Source organism: Erinaceus europaeus, chromosome 6 (assembly GCF_950295315.1).
Source record: "Erinaceus europaeus chromosome 6, mEriEur2.1, whole genome shotgun sequence".
Lineage (NCBI taxonomy): Eukaryota > Metazoa > Chordata > Mammalia > Eulipotyphla > Erinaceidae > Erinaceus > Erinaceus europaeus.
This window is the reverse complement of record NC_080167.1, coordinates 3,832,829-3,852,165: the sequence shown is the minus strand read 5'-3', so window position 1 is coordinate 3,852,165 and position 19,337 is coordinate 3,832,829. Positions and strand designations below refer to the sequence as shown.

The following is a 19,337-nucleotide window of genomic DNA, read 5'->3' as shown; positions in this document are numbered from 1 at the left end:
CCGGGGCTCGGCCGCGTGATCTGGGGCCGCAGCACAGCCCCCTGGGAGGGTGACCATGTGGCTTTGAGGCTCTTGGATGTGGGGGGGGGGTGGACAGAGGTTCAGTCACTGAGACGGGAGACCCCAAAAGTGACTGGAGGTGGTGAAGGGTGCAGATGTCCTTCTGGAAAACTAGGGCAGGTCTGTAGGGGCAGCTAGGCACCTTTCTGTCATGGTGGCTCCGAGCCCGTCCTGAGCCAGCAGGCAGAGGGCCGGGGCTGGGAAAGAGGGGGGCCCACGGATGGTGGCCCCGGTTCTGGCGACCTTCCCACCGTCTGTGCCGACAGTGGGGGGACCAGAGCAGCTCCCTCTGGCTACCTGGTCTGTCAGTCCTTCTGTCTCGGAAGAGGGATGGTGGCAGGTGGCAGGGGCCCCGGGTGCGGCAGGCTTGTCCCCAGCCGCCCGCGGGCCACAGTGCCAGCCCGGCTCACTCTGGCAAGTGTGATTGGTGATTCACACACGGCAGGGAGGTGTGGAGGTGAGAAAGAGGAGCCAGGTGGTCTGCCAGCTCCGGGGAGCACCCGCCCGCCCCCACCAGCCACCAGCCTGGGCTCCCATTCCCGGCTGGGCCGTCCGTGTGCACAAGGTCCCAGCCCCCTAGGCACCCCAGAGCCCCCCCTCCCCTGTGGCCACCTGGATTCTGAGCCATCTGGTGAGTTCCCCACAGCCTCCGTGGGCCAGGAGGGGGTGACGCCTCACCCGCTGTGACACTGCTGAGCTGTCTCTGAGACCCGGTCTTTATCTTTTTAAGAGACAAAGCTCGAGGAGTTGGGCGGTAGCGCAGCAGGCTAAATGCACGTGGAGCAAAGCGCAGGGACCGGCATAAGGATCCCGGTTCGAGCCCCCGGCTCCCCACCTGCAGGGGAGTCGCTTCACAGGCGGTGAAGCAGGTCTGCAGGTGTCTGTCTTTCTCTCCCCTTCTCTGTCTTCCCCTCCTCTCTCCATTTCTCTCTGTCCTAGCCAACAACGACGGCATCAATAACAACAACAATGAAAAACAAGGACAACAAAAGAGAAAATAAATACTGAAAAAGACACAAAGACCACAGCACCCAAGTTCCGCCCGTTGAAGCGAGGGCTGGCCTCGAACCTGGGTCGTGCCCGAGTGAGCTGTCTTCCCAGCCCCCACCCCGGGCTTTTCATCGGTTATTTCTGGGGGACGGAGGAGAGAGCCGTCACAGCACCACCGTGCTGCCCTAGTGCCTTCCACGGTGCTCCCGAGTGGGGCTGGGGTCGAACCCAGAGCCTTGTGCTTGCTGGGGGGTGCACTCTACCCACCGGGCCGTCTCCCGGCCCCCGCGCGCGCGCACACACACACGGATGAACGGCATGGCGTGCCACCAGGGAGCGAGCTCAGGGCTCTGTGTGACGCCTCAGCTCACTCCTGGGCCCTGCTTTTTCTTTTTTTCTTCCAGTTGCTGGGGCCCGTAGCGCCGGCACTACAAATCCACTGCTGGTGGCCATCCTTTCCCCCTTTTTTTTAAAATTAATTATTTTTTTTTTGCCTCCAGGGTTATTGCTGGGCTCGGTGCCTGCACCATGAATCCACTGCTCCTGGAGGCCATCCCTCCCCTTTTGTTGCCCTTGTTGTTGTAGCCTTGTTGTGGTTACTATTGTTGTTGACGTCATTCGTTGTTGGGTAGGACAGAGAGAAATGGAGAGAGGAGGGGAAGACAGAGGGGAAGAGAAGGACAGACACCTGCAGACCTGCTTCACCGCCTGTGAAGCCACTCCCCTGCAGGTGGGGAGCCGGGGGCTTGAACCGGGATCCTTAAGCTGGTCTTTGCGCTTTGTACTTAACCCGCTGTGCTACTGCCTGACCCCCTTTTTCCTTTTTTATTCAGTAGGACAGAGGGATTGAGAGGGAAGGGGAGACAGAGAGACACCTGCAGACCTGCTCCACTGCCCGTGACCCCCACCCCACGCAGGTGGAGAGCCGGGGACTCAAACCAGGATCCTTGCACCAGTCCTTGTGCGCCTACCTGGGTGCGCCACTGCCTGCCCCCTCCTCTCTTTTCCTTTTATCTTTTCTCGGAGGGAGTGAAGGAAGCTGGCAGGACCACTCCACCATCCACGGGGGTCCCCTCCATCAATGTTTTCCAGTGGGAAGGTGACAAGACAAGACCCCAGCTGGCTCTCCTGGTCTGGCTGGACCGGTGGGTGGCCTCTGGCTCAGGGCTGTGGCACGGCGGTGTCAACCCCAAAGCTGTGGACCGGGTGGCCAGCCAGTGCTGGCTCTCCACCCTTCCTGCGTCCCCCCCCCATCCCCCCGCCTAGGAGCCACCCCTCCCCGAGCCGGGAACGCGGCTGCAGACGAAGCTGCTGTCCAGGCCCAGCTGTCCTCGGGGGCCTCCCAGGAAGCCATCTGCTGGCAGGGTTCTCACTGGACTCCCACCTCCCCTCCACAAACCTCCCTGTTCAAAATGAGGGTCACGGGGGGAGGACATGCACACCAGGGCCGCCAGCCGCAACTCAAGCTGGGCCTCCCGTGCATCTCAGGAGAGCCGGAGGGAGTGGTCCCAGGCACAGGCGCCCCCATCACCACAGACAGCACCTCCGTCCCCCGCCCTGGGTCCCATCGCCAGGATTCAACTGCACGTACTCGTCTCCGGTCATTTTATTTCCAGCCTCAGAAACGTCTCAAGAAAAAGCTGCCCCGTGACAAGCTCTCGGCGTGTTCCCGCAGGACGGGAGGCTGAGCCCTGCTGGTGGAAGGGGGCCCGGAACTTCCTGCACCCGGGGCCAGCGCGTGCGGTCTTGGTGCGGCACAACTCCGGGACCCGTGCCCGCGACACATCCAGAAGCCGCCATGCAGAGCTGGCTGCCCCTGCAAAGCTCCACCGCAGCACCCTGGGCCCCAACCCCGTGCCCCTGGCATGCCTGCTCCTGTCCCGGGGCCGGTACCTGCATCCGGAGCTGAGCCCGGGATGGGCCGGGGAGACTCCCGCGCTCTTCACACGGGACAGACTAGGGCAGCTGGGCCTAGAGGAGCCGGCAGGCTGGATGGGCCAGATACCCCAGGGTGCCCATGCGTGGGGTGCTGTGCTGAGTACTCCAGTTCTGCTGCCTGAGGAACCACCCTCGCAGCCCATCTGTCTGCAGGGAGTGAGGGCTGGGACTCCTCGGGAAAGGATGGGGGACCTTCCCGTGGGGGAGGGCGCCCCCTGGCGGCCAGACTAGGGCGCCCGCTCAGAGCAGGTTCACCCCGTGTTTCAGCAGCTTCTGCCTGGCTCTGCTGGGGAGGCTGAAGGCGGCGTCCTGGGCGCTGGGGAAGCCGGAGCTGCGTGCCGTGGGGCCCAGCTGCTGGAAGTAGGTCTCCTGGACGGGGCTGCAGCAAGCAAACACAGCCGTGGCCGCGTTCCTGGAGGGGCGAGGGAGGGAGGTCCGGTGCTGCCCCTGGGACCTCGGGCCCCACGGAGCTCCCGGCACAGGGCAGGGGGCAGCAGGAAGGGGAGAGGCAGCGGGAGAAGCGCCCCTTGGGGAGAAGGGGCTGGGGCCAGGCTCCCCATTGGCCTGGGACTGCCCCCAGGGGCACCCCGCAAGGGAGAAGGAGCCCGGCCTCCTGCTGGGCCAGCAGGGTGGCTCAGAAGTGTCACCCGCTCCTACCCTGCCCTGCCCTGCGGCCCGCTCAGCTGCTCAGCCCTTTGCTCCAACAGACGGATGTGCAGCTGGAGTCTTAGAGGACAGACGGACAAGGACGCACATCACTGCTTCTATCTCCAGGCCGAGCATCAGAGATGGCTGCACCCCCCACACACACACAAACGCCCCTCAGCAGATGCGCCTGGACACCTTACCCCCCCGCGCCCCCCCCCCCCCCACACACACACACACGTCTGCCCCATCTTAAAAGTCCGAGGGGCCGTCACTGTGGCCCCACGCCAGCTGGAGGAGGCACTGAGTGTAGCGGCGGGTGGCATGCACCAGCACCCTTCCCCCTGAACACAGTGCCCCGGAAACGGGCAATGCAGGTGCAGACAGAGCTGGCGAGCAGCTGTGCCCACTGGCTGGCGGTGCTCGGGGGACGGGGGCCCAGAGGAGACGCTGGCGGTTCGTGCCTCATACGCTGGCAGGGCACAGCCAGAGACAGACCCTGGGGCCAGCCGCACCGCGGGGAGGGGTGGGCGGGTAGGCGCGGAACCTGTGCCACTGTGACGGGACAGAGTCCCTGCGCCCCAGGGACGGCCGGGTCCGGGGGAGACAGCAGCTCCTCCACTGCACCTGGAGGGAGCCCCGGCAGGGATGGGACGGGAAGGTGCCGGGTGGCTCCTGGAGCAGGGTGGGGACCGTCCTCGGGGACGGGCGCTCACCCGACGGTCATCTCGTAGAGCGTGGGCATCTGGGCAAAGTCCGTGTGCATCAGGGTGATGGCCTGGAGGAAGCGGCGGTCCTGGGCTGTGGCTGCCTGGGGCTGGTTCGCTTTGGGGAGAGAACAGGAGTGGGAAGACCAGAGGACGCATCGCTGGTCCCCCTCCCCCGAGTCCGGTTCTGAGAGCCAGAGCCGATGGCAGCCCACTGAGCACGTATGCAGACCACCGGCAGGGAGGGGGCCAGTGACCAAGGAGTCTGTCGAGACCCCCCACCCCGGGCATCAGCTCTGGGTGAGCCCCAGCAGGGTGGCCTGAGGAGGGGCACCTCAGCTTACCAGCCAGCACGTTCTGCACACGGTCGAAGTGCGTGAAGTTGTAGGCCCTGCGGGAGCCGGCGGGCGCAGCGGCGGGGGGCAGCGTCTCCTGCAGGTGCACCTCCAGCCCGTTGAGGGAGGCCAGGCTGCTGTGGTGCTGCGGGCAGGAGAGCGGTGAGACCCTGGCTGGACCCCCGCCTTTGCTCAGGGAGGCGGACAGACCCCGGCCGGAGCCCCCCGCCCTTTGGCAGGTGCTGGCTTTTCATTTCTTACTATTATTTGCAGCACCGGTAACGGGCCCACGGCCTCACACCTGCCTGGTGTCACCGAGCCACCCCCACACCCAGGTCCGGCATTCGCTATCCCCCTCCCCTCTCAACTTCTCTGTCCTGTCAGATAACAGTAAGTCTATTCAAAAATCATTTTAAGGGGGAGTCAGGCGGTAGCGCAGTGGGTTAAGTGCACGTGGCGCCAAGCGCAAGGACCGGCGTAAGGATCCTGGTTCAAGCCCCCGGTTCCCCACCTACAGGGGAGTCGCTTCACAGGCGGTGAAGCAGGTCTGCAGGTGTCTGTCTTTCTCTCCCCCTCTCTGTCTTCCCCTCCTCTCTCCATTTCTCTCTGTCCTATCCAACAATGACGACATCAATAATAACTACAACAATAAAACAAGGACAACAAAAGGGAATAAATAAATACTAAAAAAGTCATTTTAAAAAGGGGGAAACTGGTGCCTGCAGCCAAGGTGCAAGCTGGGTACCCCCAGGGCTGGGAGAGGGCAACGCGGTGATGCCCACCACCCGCAGCTGAGCTGAGCCGGACGCTGGCGCATGCATCTCATTAATCGTGACCGAGAGGAAGAAAGGAACGGGAGCCTGTCACGGATGGGAAAGGCCGGTAGGGTCCCCGTCCCCGGCCAGGTGAGGACACTGTAGGGCCGGGCTGTGTGCAGAGGTCACTCCTCCCCAGGAGGCTCAGGGCAGCCTGGCACGCGGCCCGGGTCCCTCACACCGCTGTGCCCGGCCTGCAGGGAGGGTGCTGGAGCACAGTCTCCCTTGAGCAAGAGCAGCCTTGCGGTGCACAGCCAGCCCGACCCCAGGCCCCGCGGCCAGGAAGGGCTGAAGGCCAGGAGTCCTGTGCTCCCAGCAGGCCCCCGAGGGCTGGTGGGAGGGGGGCTCCCAGCTGGCTGAGAGCCGCCTCAGCTGACTCGCCGATCTGTGGGCCAAGCTCCTCGCCCGCGCTGCCCCCAGGAGCCGCTGTCCTCGTAAGCGCCACATCCCAGAAGCCACCGGGGCAGGGTGACGACCTCCTCGCCTCCCCCTCCCCAAGGTCAGGGCTGTGAGAGGCGACACCCTGGGGCTGGGCGGCCCGCGACCTGGTGTGGTCAGCAGTCACCCCCTGCTTGGGGAGGTCACGTTCCCAGTCCCCAACCAGGAAGGTCGGAGGCCAGGCTCCCACAGGCAAGGCCCTCCCCACCTAAGGAGGGCTGTCACGTGGCTCCCTGGAGCAGGGGTGCGATGGGCCCGGGGGGCGAGTCCCCCCCTCCCACCCCAGCGGATGGCGTCTCTGGAGGCTGATGGGATGACGTGGGTTTCAGAACAGAAGCCAGGCGTGGCTGCCATCCCAGCCAGGCAAGCCAGCGGCTGTCACCATGGCAACTGCTCCCCAGGTCACTCAGGCTGGGGGGTGGGGAGGGGAGGGGTGCTCAGCGCCCTCTGGAATCAGTCGGAACCAGCTGGCAGCTGTGTGCAGGGATGAGGGGGCGGCCTGTGCATGGGGGGCCTGGCCAGGACAACCACTGGGCCTCCCCCACACCCCACACCAGGCTGCTGAGGACGGGGGGGCGGGGGGGGGGCCAGAGAGGCTGCGGCTCCCGCCTTCCTCCCTCCTCCCTTCTGGGCAGGGGCAGGGGCTTGCAGGCACCCCCCAGGCCAGTGTCTTGCTAGGTCTCTCTCTGTCGATACATGGGGGGGCCTGGGTGGCGAGTGCACACACATTACCATGCCCGCGGACCTGGGTTCAAGCCCCATCCCCGTGTGTGTGTGTGTGTGTGTGTGGGGGGGGGGGGGAGATGGGGAGATGGACTTCTCAAATGGTGACACAGGCCTGCCTGTCTCCCTTCCTGTCTGCCCTCCCCTCTCTCAATGTGTCTGTCTGTCTGTCTGTCTCCAAAATAAACGTAAGGAAAAGAACAGAGAGTTTGTAGGAGGACTGGCCGCGAGGCGTGAGGTCCCGAGGGGGACACGTGACCCACGGCCAGGGAGGGGGCTGTCCCCCAGCAGAGCCCGCGCCTCACACCCTCCCCCAGCCTGGCAGGGCAGACCCTCCCCCCAGGGCCCCTCTCGGGAGCAGAGACACTCACCACCTCCTGAATGGCCTCGGGATCCCCCAGCAGTGGGCTCTCGGCCAGCAGGGCCAGCACCAGCCCCTTGACTCTGTGAGTGTAGAGGTTCATGGGCACCAGGCCCTCGAGGGGCACCCGGCCGGCCCCGTCGTCTGCGCCCGCACAGTCTGCCGCTGGACCCCCGGGGCCCCCTTCGGGAGGTTCAGGCCCTCTCTGTCTGGGAGCTGAGGAAGACGCCCAGGGCCTGCCTGTCTCTCCGGGCAGGGGCTCTTCTCGGCAGGCAGGTGCTTGGCTGCCACATCCAGGAAGGCCTCCGAGCTGTTCTGCAGCTCCATTCTGGGAGGGCGTCTCAGGAGAGGGGGTGTAGCAGCTGCTCGGGGCCGTGTCCCCTGGCTCAGGAGGCTCGGCCGGGGTGCCCCTGCACGGGGAGGCAGCGGCTCCTGGGACACGGGGCTCAGGCCAGTCCAGCTCCTCCTCACCCAGGGAGGCAGGACCCTTCCCCGGGGGGCCGTGGAGCCCAGGGCCGGGGGCCCAGGCAGGACTGTCCAGTCTCAGGGACACGTCGCTCTCCTGACTCTGGCTGGCTGCGTGGTCCTGACCCTCCTGGCCACTGGGGGGCGCACGGGCATCCGCAGGCAAGGGTCCCCACTGCTCCTGGTCACTGGTGGAGGTGCATCCTTGCCCCTCCTGGCCGGAGGACCCCGCCGTGCCTCTGGGCCCGGGCCCGGGGGGGGTCTCTGTCACGAGAGGTGTGCTCTGGCCCTCTGGGGGCTGCTGGGCTGCAGGCTCTGGACGGCTGGGGAGGGAGCGGGAGGTGGGTTTGAAGGGAGGCAGGAGGTGCCCACCCAGACCAGCGCACAACCACGGGTGGGTGACAAGTGGGTGACAAGTGGGTGACAGAGGCCCTCAGGCTACAGCCCTGAGGTGAGAGCAAGCTGACGCCTGGCCTGGGGGCTGCCAGAGTCCCTCCCCACGGGCACGGGTCCACATGTGGCCTGAGCGAGCCCCTAGGGGCTGGGAGAGGACACCTGGGGACCCGGGGCTGGTGGGCCTCAGACTCAGTTTCCAGCCCTCACTCCGCCCATCGCCGCCTCTAGGGTGAGGCTCCAGTGTCCTCCCGGGGGGCAGAGCGTGGAGGAGCTGCGCCTGGGGGGGGGACAGTCTGGCTCAGTCAGCAAGGGGGTCCTTGAGCAAGGTGGGGGCAGGCCCGGGGCCCCCTTACCCAGTCAGCCCCTCTGCCGGGAACTCCCGGAGGACGGCCGCCTCCTCCAGGGTCAGGAACACGGACTCGATCTGGACATCCGGGGGCAGCACCACTCCCGGGGCTGCAAAACAGTAAGGATGGTCCTGGAGGGCATCGGGGCGGGCACCACACCGCGGGACACAGCCCAACAGGGGCCAGCAGGGGCGAGGTCCTCGGCCAGGACAGAAGCCACAGGCCAAGGCCACAAACCCAACAGAGCCCACTCGGGGGGTGGGGGTGGGGACCAGTGACAGTGAGGACAGACACACGCCTGAGGGAGGGGACCTGCCACATCCTGCTTCCAGCTCACCCACCCCCGGCCTGAGCCCCGGGACCCGGCCCCAACGCGGCCCCCAGTGAGGCCTGGAAACATGCGGACGTCGTGAGCGCCCCCTCGGGGAACTGACAGGTGACCTCTTCCATCTGCTCCTGGGGAGCAGACCCAGGGCCACAGGGCAGAGTCGGCACTGGGCAGCCTCCGGGGGAGATGCACGGAGTTCCCGCGTGGTGCCGGGGCCTCTGCCACCAAGTCACCTCCCCGGTGCCCCAGTTTTCTTATTCTTGGAGAGGGGGAGACAGGAGAGGAGGGACCCCACAGCCCTGCCTCCCCCATGCCTGGGGCCCTCCGGGCACCACCCACGGTGCTCCCACGTGGAGCCAGCTTTATACCCGGAGCCACCGCAGGACAAGGAAGGCATGCACTCTGCCAGGCGAGCTATCTCCCAGCCCCGAGATGCAGCCCTGAAGCTCTGCTCTGTCTGTTCTCTGCTCCCGGGCCTCCCCGGGGTCAGGTAGCCTGGCAGTGAGCACTTACCAGGCTTCGGCAGGACCTGCCCTCCTGTGGGCACGCTCTGAAAACAAGCACAGAGATGCTGGTGCCAGCACCACGCTCCCCTGGCCTCTCCAGCAGGAGCTCACGGTGCCATCTGCTCGGCTGCCCCACCGGGCCCAGAGCCGCAGCACAGCAGATGGACACAGGCCCCGCGCTGCCCAGCGCACCCCCGGCCCCCGTCTCTTGAGAGCAGGGCCGCGTGGCCCACAGGCACAGAGCTCGCTCCCCACCACGCAGGTCCAGCTCGGATCCGCTGGATGCCCAGTGCCGACCCAGAGCTGGGCTGTAGGCTGACCCACCTCAGAGCGGGGGGGGGGGGGGGGGGGGGGCGGAGCAGCCTCCTCCCCCAAAGGCTTTGGCAGCACCCAAACAAAGCAAAATGAAACGAAACCGTCCTGGCCACAGTGATTTTCACTAAGAAAGGCCTCGCCGTGAGACAGGGGCTGGACTCCGCAAGCACGAGGTCTCAGGTTCAATCCCCGGCATCACGTGTCCCGAGTGATGGCCTGGCTCTCTCAGCATCTCTCTCTCTCTCCCCCTCTCCTTTCCCAACTGTCCCATCAGTAAGTAATTTTTAAAGATCTTTATCAACTGTCTTTCTGCCCATTCTCCTTAGAAGCCACCTTAGCAGGTTCGAGCCCCCGGCTCCCCACCTGCAGGGGAGTCGCTTCACAGGTGGTGAAGCAGGTCTGCAGGTGTCTGTCTTTCTCTCCCCCTCTCTGTCTTCCCCTCCTCTCTCCATTTCGCTCTGTCCTGTCCAACAACAATAATGACTACAACAATAAGACAACAAAAGGACATAAATATTTTTTAAAAAGTGTTCTGGGGAAGAAAGGTTTTTTTTTTAAGTGGGGGCGGGTGGTGGTGTGTCTGGTGAAGTGCATACCCTGGCGCGAGGCTGCCTGGCCCCCGAACTGGCAGGAGCCCCCCCCCCCCCCAGCTGGGCTGCGCCGTACCTGGTCCCGGGCAGCAGCTCGGCAGAGCAGGACCTTGGCAGTGAGGGAGGGCGGGAGCTGGGTGCTGACGATCCTGGAAGGGCAGAGGTGCGGGGACACGTGAGAGGACAAACTGCCCCCAACCCCCCGCCATGTGCACAGGGTCGCTGAGCGCGGGCGGGGGACGGGGAGGCCAAGCGAGAGAGGCGGCAAGAAGCCTGGGGAGCTGGACCGCCAGCACCGAGGACCCCGGGCTACGGACTCGGCAGAGTGGCCAGGGAAGCTCTCGGCTGCCAGAGCCCCTCCAGCCACAGGGAGAAGTGTGGGGACCTCGAGGCCACTTGCCCCACGCCCGCGTGAGGCTGGCAGGAGCAGGGCGGGCACAGGCGGGAAGACAGGCACATCGCCCACCCAGGCCCGGGCACGGCACGCTACTGGGCAGGCCGTGAAGACCGCCTGGGAGCCGGGAAGCCGTCTCCGTGGGCATGGCTGTGTGAGCCTGGCAGAAGCCCCCCACCCCAGGGCGGCCTTCTGACCAGACGCACACAAGACAGCACAGAGCCAGAGCTTGCCCTGGCCCCACGACACTCCTCACATGGTCCAGGGCTCGAACCCGGCCACACACGCAGCAAGGCATGCATCCTACCCACCGAGCGCCCTCTCTCTCTCCCTCTCTCTCCAGTCACCATGGCTCCTGACTTGAAGCTCTGCTCACAGGTAGACACGCACACACTGTGAATAAGAGACAAGCCGATGCGTCTGCTCTGCGCCAAGGCTGCTGCCTAGAGCTGGCCGGTGAAGGGCACCCGGGGGTTGGGAGATGGGGTGGGAGCTGCAGGAGGCAGGGACAGCCAGCCGGGCAAGTGGGTGCAGCGCAGGTCCGGCTCACTCACAGGTCCCGGTGGAGGATGCAGCCGGCGAGGATGTGAGGGGCACGCTGGCAGGCCTGCAGGATGAGGGCCGCTTTCAGCAGCAGCAGCGGCTCCACCTGGCGGGGGAGATGCCGGGGGCAGTCGGACCAGGAAGGGAAGGAAGCACGCCCCCAAGCTCGGGAAAAGGGGTCCCTCCTGGGGTCTCTGCGCCCTCCCTCACCCAGACTGGACACACCGAGCGAGTGAGTGGTGAGCCCCAGTTCTGGGCAGGGGTGGGGGGCCTTGGGCAGTGCCGGACACTTCCTGAGACTTCCTGAGGCTCTGCAGGGAGCGCGGCCGCCCACCTCCCCGCGGCCCGCACCTGTCCACGGGTCGGCAGGTCACAGAGACCGCGGCCCGCACCTGTCCACGGGTCGGCAGGTCACAGACACCGTGGCCCGCACCTGTTCACGGGTCGGCAGGTCACAGAGACCGCGGCCCGCACCTGTTCACGGGTCGGCAGGTCACAGACACAGACGCCACGTGCCGGCCATGAGAGCATCACTGGGAGGTGGCACCAGGCACACGGCTCCTGCTCGTGTGTGGACACTGGCACGGGGGCACCTTTGACTCGGGGAAGAGCTGAACCCAGGGCGGCGCTCCCAGAGAGGAGGAGCCTCCAGACAGCTGAGTAGGACCCTCTGGGCCATCTCAGTCTTGTCTCATTGCATCATGGGTGTTGGCCGGGGCCGGGGGTGGGGGGCAGGCTGTGGACAGAGGTGAGGGCGGTGACGGGGGGGGGGGGGGAGATGCCTGACTGGACTGAGCTCAGCTGCCAGCGTGCAGGCAGCAGCGTGGGGCCGGACTGCAATTCTGGCCCGGCACCCAGCACCCAGCTTCCTTCCCAGGGCGCAGTGCCTTTGGGGGGGAGACCAGGTGCCCCTATGCTGTGCCTTGCAGGTGCCATGGGGGAGGAGGAGGGAGGCACCTGTGTGCGGTCCAGGTTCCAGAGGGAGTTGAAGACCCTGTGCAGGTCGCCGGAGCTCCTCAGAATCCGCCGGATGGAGGCGTCCCACTCGGCGCTCAGGGCCTCCCGCGAGTGATGCTGGAACCGCGGGAGCGGGGCTCAGTGTCTCAGCCCCACAGAGCTCATCCGCACGGGGGCGCCGGGGAGGGAGGGAGGGCGGCTCTGAGCTCGCAGCAGCCCGGGCCGGGAGTGAACGGGGTCGCCGGACGGAAGCCCCGAGAGAGTGAAAGCCCCGTGCCAAGCCCGCCGGGCCTCCTACCCTGTAGGCAAGAGCCACGGGCCCGTGGTGGAAGCGGAAGAAGCCGATGAGCTGATCCAGGAGCTGCCTGCAGCTGACGTCGGGGAGCTCCACGATGCAGCCCAGCGCCTGCGGGGCAGCAGGACGCCACTCAGCGCCCGGCCGAGTGCCCGGGCCATCCCTGCGGCCGCCACCGCCAACAAAACTAACTGACCAGAAGCAAGCAGCCTACTCACGGAGCACCCGGCCCGGTGAGGAAGGGGCAGCGTGGGGGCTGGGCAGAGCTCAGGGGCCGAGAGGGAGGGGAGCCGGGCCGGGGAGCCCCAGGGTTCCTTCCTCAACCAGCGCGGCTCACCGCCCGACAAGGCTGGGGAGACGCAGCCGTGGGCCGGCCCGGCCTGAACTCACCCAGAGGTAATCTCCATCCACCCTCACGGCGAATTTCAGCTTCCGCAGGCGGACGAGAGCGGGGGCGGAGCTGGAGACTTCGGAGACGCAGTGGACGACCCCCGCGATCTGCCCGCAGAGCAGCTCCTGGTGGTCAAGTGGGGTCTGTGGGGGGGGGGGGGGGGTCGTCCCAAGTGAGGGGGTGGACGGGCGAGCGTGGCCACTGCCAGACCTAGCGTGCTGCTGCACTTTCAGGGGTGGGAATGAAGGCCTTGGGGACCCAGCCCTGACCCGGCTTTTGGCCTTTAGACCAGCCGATCCCTGCCGGCGAGGACGGGACCGGCACAGGACACCCACGGCCGGAGCCACTGCATCCCGGGACCAGGGGCTCACGCTCGTGTGGGCGGAAGCAGGGCCTCCATCCCGACTGAGCCCCTGGAGAGAGGCCAGGGCAGCCGACTGGTGCCCAGGGCCCGAGTCACATTCGAGGCTACGCAGGCCTCCTCGCCCATCTCGCCTAACCCTGAGCTGCGGGGCAAGCCGGCGTCCTGTGACACACTTCAGAGACCCGACTGGGGCGTCCTTGAGGCCCTGGCTCCAGGCTTGAGGGACAGAGGCCTTGAGGCCTTGAGAGTCGACGGGGCAGGAGGGAGGAGCCAGGCAGGGCGCGGGATTTGTGACACTGTGCCACTCGGTGGAGGGGGGGGTAGAGGGCCCATGAGGAGTGGGGCCACGGGCGGCCCGGGATACCGGACCTTTAGGCACGAGGCCCTGAGTCTGATCCCGGCTTCACCTGTGCCAGAGTGATGCTCTGAGGCTCTGGGGCTCCTCAACAAAATCTTTTTTAAAAAGGGAAAATCCAGCAAAATCACAGAGCAGACTTCACGGATCCTGACTGGCAGGGTCGGACGGAGGGAGGGAGGGAGGGCTCAGTAACATTAAGACAACAAGAGAAGAGCTGGTCTGAGCAGAGGCAGCGTCAGCACTGGGGGGCAGCTACAATGACTTCACGGGGGGGGGGGGGGCTTAGTATCTGGGTCTATTTTTCCAAATACACCAGGAAAACAAAATGGTAGTGGCGGGGGCGGGGGTTGGGGGGGGGAAGGCTGGCAATTAGGATCAGAGACAGAGACTGAGAAAGTCCGCATGAACGCCGGTCACGGACACGCGGACTCAAGCCACTCTACTTTCATGTCCATCCAAACAAGGTGACTTTTTTTTAAAAAAAATTTTCTTTATTGACTATTTATTGGATAGAGGCAGCCAGAAATTGAGAGGGAAGGGGAGATAGAGGGGGAGAGAGACAGAGAGACACCCGCAGCCCTGCTTCACCACTCGCAAAGCTTTCCCCCTGCAGGTGGGAACCGGGGGCTCGAACCTGGGTCCTTGTGCGCTGTGACACGTGCGCTCAAGCAGGTGCGCCCCCACCCGGCCCCACAAGGTGACTTCTGAGGACTGAAGGAAACCGAGCCAGGGAGGCGGGAGGGATGGCGCAGGTGCCGGAGCAGCACAGCCAACAGGATGGCCAACACGCCAAGTGTCTGTCTGGGTGCGCAAAGAACGTGGCCACAAAGCAGAGCCCCCCCCCCACCTCCGGACGTGCCCGCCGGCTCACCTGGGGCGGGTAAAAGTAGCAGATGCCCGCTCGGGTCGGGTCCCCTTCTCCCGTCACCTTGGAGCCATCGTAGAGAAAGAAGTAGTTCCACCTGGAGACACAGGGCGGTGCTGTCTGCGGGCCCCTGTCCTGCGAGAGCAGCCTCGCTGAAGGTTCACGTCTTTGCGGCAGGACAGGTGGACGACGAGGACCTCAGTTCCGGCCAAGAAGGCGCCGGCACCCAGATCAAGCATGGCGAGGAGAGAGGGAGCCGGGCGGTAGCGCAGCGGGTTAAGTGCAGGTGGCGCAAAGCGCGGGGACTGGCCTAAGGATCCCGGTTCGAGCCCCCGGCTCCCCACCTGCAGGGGAGTCGCTTCCCAGGCGGTGAAGCAGGTCTGCAGGTGTCTGTCTTTCTCTCCTCCTCTCTGTCTTCCCCTCCTCTCTCCATTTCTCTCTGTCCTGTCCAACAACTATGACATCAGTAATAACCACAACAACAATAACTACTACAACAATAAAATAACAAGGGCAACAAAAGGGAATACATAAATATTTTAAAATAGTAATAATAATGAGATCTGGCCAGGGGAATAGAACAGTGGGTCAAACCTGAGATCCCAGGTTCAATCCCCATCTCCACCACAACTCAGAACTGAGGAGTGTTCTGGGAGATAAACAAATAAATAAATAGTCTACCAATAACACCAAGAATAAAAGTCCAGCGGGGGGGGGGGGGGAGGTTGCATCACAGGCGGTGAAGCAGGTCTGCACGTGTCTCTTTTTCTCTCTCCCTCTCTATCTTCCCCTCCTCTCTCCATTTCTCTCTGTTCTATGCCAAAAAAAAAAGGGGAAAATGACCCCCCAGGAGCAGGGGATTCGTACATAGTGCTGGCACCAAGCCCCAGAGAAAACTCCAGACAAAAAACCAAAGTCCAGCAAACCCCTCGAAGGCTGAAGCTTTCTGTCTCCAAGAGCTCACGACGGCTTAGAGAGCAGGGCCCACGCCGTGCCCACGCCCCGTCCCTCTGCTCTTCTTCCCGTCTGCGCCCCATGACCCTCGCGGGGAGAAGCGCCAGCTCAGCTCCTGGCCCGGGTCACACTCCACAGTTCCAGGGCCACAAGCGGGGTGGGCAGAAGGGCACAGACACAACAGAGCTGAGTCTGGCTCAGGACTCTCACACAGTAACAGGCCACGACCAAAACAAACAAACAAGCAAACAGCTGAGAAACCCCACCGCTGGGTTCCATAGGCCCCACCTCGCCCAGCCCGCCTTGCCAGGTACACCGGGGAGAGGCCAGGGGTCGCCCTGAAGCTGGTCCACCTCCACGCCCCCCCCCCACGCCCCCATCCCCACCTCTACTGGGCAACGGCTCTTGAGAGCCCAGCGGCCAGCCCAGCACCTCGTCTTTCCGGGGACGCCGGGAGCACCCCTTGGGATCACGGCCGCCGCTGGCAGGACCCGACTTGGGGTGGGGGGCTCTCTCCTGCCATCTCCCCACCAGCCCACCCCCCCCCAGCCTCGGGGTACGTGTGGTCCGGCTGCTCAGCCTGGGGTAGAGAGAAGCTTTTATTTGCTCCCTGTGAGACGTCAAGGCGGCCTGGTGGCTGGAGGTCCTGGGGCCCTGAGACGCGACGCCCACCCAGCCCGCAGCTGCCGCCAGGAGCTGGCCCAGGCCGGCCTTGCTACTCACCAGGACGCCGGCTTCCGCTCTGCGGAAGGGGGGGCAGCCATGGCCTGGGTCTCCCGGGCCCCCGGTGCCCTTCGCAGCCTGCCTCTCTGTCCCCGCTGTGTCCCCGGCTCTCCGGGCGCGACTGCTGTCGGCACCGATCCAGGGAAGCGGCCGTGGCGGGTGGCGGCGGGTGGCGGTGCCCTCAGACGCCAGTGTCATCTGCTCTGCTTTGCGTTTTCATTCAGCTCCAAAGTGCCACTTCCCTTCCCTTCCCCGCAGACGGGCGGGATGCCTGCGAGGTCCGGTCCGGGCCTCTCGGTCACTGACCTGGTTCCATGAGCGCCAGCGGCGCGGGTGTCTGCGGACTGGCCGCTCGCAATGGCTCTCGGCAGACAGACAGATGCGGACTCGAGCTGGTTTGGTTTCAAGCCACTCTCAGAGTTCTTTAAAAAAAAAAAAAAAGAATTTTTTTTTTTTTTCTGAAGCTTTCTCATCAAGCGGCCCTGCCTCGGCCCTGAAATAAACACAAGGAATACATTATTCCAGAAGCCCACGAGTGAGCATGTGACCCAGCACAGTGAAGACAGCCGATACTTCGAAAGTTTTCTAAAAATAACTGAACACTGTGCTTAAAAATCGAAATAAAAAAGCAGCCTGTGGGGAGTTGGGTGGTAGCGCGGTGGGTTAAGCGCAGGTGGCGCAAAGCTCAAAGACCCGCGTAAGGATCTCGGTTCGAGCCCCCTGCTCCCCACCTGCAGGGGAGTTGCTTCACAAGCGGTGAAGCAGGTCTGCAGGTGTCACTCTCCCCCTGTCTTCCCCTCCTCTCTCCATTTCTCTCTGTCCTATCCAACAACAACATTAACTACAACAATGAAAAAACAGAGGCAACAAAAGGGAATAAATGAATATTAAAAAAAAAAAAAAAAAGCTGCCTGTGAGGTAGCTCAGGGGTAGAAGGTAAGGTCCTGAGTTTGACCCATGGCATTGCATAGGCCAGAGTGTTCTTCTGTCTTCTCTCTAGTCAAATAAATAAATCTTAGTAGTAGTAGTAATAATAATAATAATAATGGGGCCAGGCAGTGGCGCACCTGGTTAAGCACTCAGATTACAATGTGCAAGGATGCAGATTCAAGCCCCCGGCTCTCACTTGCAAAGGGAAAGCTTTACGAGTGGTGAAGCAGGGCTGCAGGTGTCTCTTTCTCTCCCTATCTCCCCCTCCCCTCTCAATTTCCGTCTCTCTCCAATAGTAAGTAGAATGTTTTTAAGAAGGACATTTATGGGAGTTGGGCAGTAGCATACCAGGTTAAGCCAGGAGGCACAAACTGCAAGGACTGGCATAAAAATCCTGGTTTGAGCCCCCGGCTCCCCACCTGCAGGGGAGTCGCTTCACAGGCGGTGAAGCAGGTCTGCAGGTGTCTGTCTTTTCCTCCTCTCTCTATTTATCTCTGTCCTATCCAATGATGACGACATCAACAACAATAATAACTACAACAATAAAGACAAGGGCAACAAAAAGGAAATATTTTTTTAAAACATATATATATATATATATATATATGTATATATATATATGTATCCCTTTGGAGGGAGGTTAGGGTTCAGCCCGCTGGTTGCAGGAACTAGTGGGGAGGGCCTATCCAACAACAGCAGTAACTACAACAATAAAACAACAAAGGCAACAAAAGGGAGTAAGTAAAAAAAAAAAAGGACATCATCTTTAAAAAAAAGCAATAGTCATAGGGGCTGGGTGGTGGCGCACCTGGTTAAGCGCACACGTTAGAGTGCGCAAGGACCTGGGTTCAAGCCCCCCAGTCCCCACTTGCAGGGGGAAAGCTTCACAAGTGGTGAAGCAGGGCTGCAGGTGTCTCTCTGTCTCTCTCCCTCTCTATCTCCCTATTCCCTCTCGATTTCTGGCTGTCTCTATCCCATAAACAAATAAATAATAAAAAAATTTCAAGAAAAAGTAATCGTCATAAAAAGAAGGTAGCAAGACTTCAGAGGCCGACCCTGAGTCCCTCGGACTGTGTGTCTTGCAGAAGAGAAAAAGCAACTGAATGTGAAAAGGGTCTGGGTGGCAAAGTCCAGCTGTGCAAATCGACTGGCTGACAGTCATAAATGACTCCAAATCAAGGCACGGTCACCTGGACAAGCCCAGGGTAATCAGTGGGCTGGGGAAGAAGAAGGAGAAGGAGAAAAGGAGAAGAAGAAAAAAGAATTTGGCGAGTGGTTTTCAAAGAGGACAACTCAAGAGGTCCATGTGACTTCAGTGGAAAGGCTGCTCTCCTGCCCCTGTGCTGGCCCTCGGCCCGCCGGCCGACTTCCTCAGGCAGCTAAATGTGTGCGGCCACCAGGCTAAAAGCAGCCTTCCTTCCCACGTCCGCCAAGGCCTGGTCTGATAACGCCCTGCAGGAAGACACAGCAAGGGCTAGTCGTGGTTTCAACAGAAACAGGGCCTGGCGGTGGCACACCTGGTTAAGCACGCAGAGAACAGTGCAGCGAGGACCCGGGTTCAAGCCCCCAGTCAGGGGGTGGGGGGGTGGGGGAGAGCTTCCCGGGTTTCAGGTGAAGCAGGGCTGCAGCGGTCTGTCTGTCTGTCTGTCTGGTCCTCCCTTCTCAGTTTCTGCCTCTACCCGGTAGTAAATGACGGAGACATTTCAAGGAGGAACGTTCTGCTGTCACTGTCTGCCAAGTCACAAGGTTGCAGGTGTGTGGTCCCCACTTGTCACCCTCCCCGGGGCCGCGAGTCAGTCCTGCAGTCTGTCTGTCTGTCTGTCCTTGCTCAGCTGGGGCCGTCGGGGTTGATGCCTGAAAGGGAAAGGGGTGTGGGTGTCCCCGGGATGGGGGTGTCCCCAGGGTAGGGGTGTCCCTGGGGTGGGGGTGTCCCCCGAGTGGGGGTTCCTGGGATGGCGGGTCCTCGGGGTGGGTTGTCCCCTAAGTGGGGTGTCCCCGGGGTGGTGGTGTCCCCGGGGTGTGGTGTCTCTGGGTGGGGGTGTCCACGGGGTTGGTTGTCCCCGGAGTGGGGGTGTTCCCCGGGGTGGTGGTGTCCCCGGGGTGGGTTGTCGGGGTGTCCCCGGGGTGTGGTGTCTCTGGGTGGTGGTGTCCCCGGGGTGGGGTGTCCCTTGGGGTTGTGGTGTCCCCGGGGTCGGTTGTTCCCTGGGTGGGGTGTCCCCGGGGTGGGGGTGTCCCCGGGGTGGGGTGTCCCCGGGGTGGGGTGTCCCCAGGGTGGGGTGTCCCCGGGGTGGGGTGTCCCCGGTAGCAGGTCGCCAGCTTGCGTGGGGCAGTGCCAAGCCGGGAAGGGCCGGGCGGGGTGCGGGACCCCGGAAGCCGGGCTGGGTCCGGCGGGCAGCGGCTCCGGGACGGACTCCTGGGACCCACCCGGCCGCGAAGAGGCGCCAGGCCGCCCGGGGGCGCGGAGGCGGGAAGCGGCGCAGCCGGGAGTCCGAGGCCGGTCCGTCCGCGCGGCCCTCCGGCCCCAGCTCTCCGGCGCGCGCCGATGACGTCAACACGCGCGGTGACGTCTACACGCGATGCCGTCTACAGGCGCGATGACGTCTA

At 63.5% G+C, this 19,337-nt stretch overlaps 1 protein-coding gene across 8 annotated transcripts; it reads right to left on the bottom strand.

Annotated features, from left to right (window-relative positions):
* Window positions 1–2,699: 2,699 nt before the first annotated feature.
* HPS4 (HPS4 biogenesis of lysosomal organelles complex 3 subunit 2) lies at window positions 2,700–19,283 on the bottom strand. Of its 8 annotated transcripts, none has more exons than XM_060192586.1 (15): window positions 19,158–19,283; window positions 16,110–16,225; window positions 15,804–16,006; window positions 14,133–14,261; window positions 12,539–12,682; window positions 12,152–12,259; window positions 11,854–11,970; window positions 10,908–10,960; window positions 10,036–10,108; window positions 9,062–9,098; window positions 8,227–8,329; window positions 7,023–7,800; window positions 4,685–4,820; window positions 4,350–4,458; window positions 2,700–3,400 (listed from the first exon to the last, which is right to left on the bottom strand). In XM_060192586.1, exons 2-15 carry the CDS (start codon window positions 16,117–16,119, stop codon window positions 3,229–3,231), a joined length of 2,172 nt encoding a protein of 723 aa, XP_060048569.1. In that variant the 5' UTR covers window positions 16,120–16,225; window positions 19,158–19,283; the 3' UTR covers window positions 2,700–3,228. The 8 variants fall into 8 exon arrangements, with proteins under 8 accessions (XP_060048569.1, XP_060048563.1, XP_060048566.1 ...); XM_060192580.1 differs by having other exon boundaries at window positions 2,702–3,400; window positions 10,908–11,002; window positions 19,158–19,282; XM_060192583.1 differs by having other exon boundaries at window positions 2,702–3,400; window positions 10,908–11,002; window positions 15,804–16,001; window positions 19,158–19,282.
* Window positions 19,284–19,337: the final 54 nt, after the last annotated feature.

What these genes read in the sequence shown, in the direction of transcription:
- HPS4 (XM_060192580.1), bottom strand. An exon ending in GAGCTGCTGCCCGGGACCAG is followed by an intron (nt 9,099 to 10,035) that starts GTACGGCGCAGC and finishes GCTTGTTTTCAG; the next exon opens with AGCGTGCCCACAGGAGGGCA. An exon ending in CCGAGGCCATTCAGGAGGTG is followed by an intron (nt 4,821 to 7,022) that starts GTGAGTGTCTCT and finishes TCCTGCCCGCAG; the next exon opens with CACCACAGCAGCCTGGCCTC.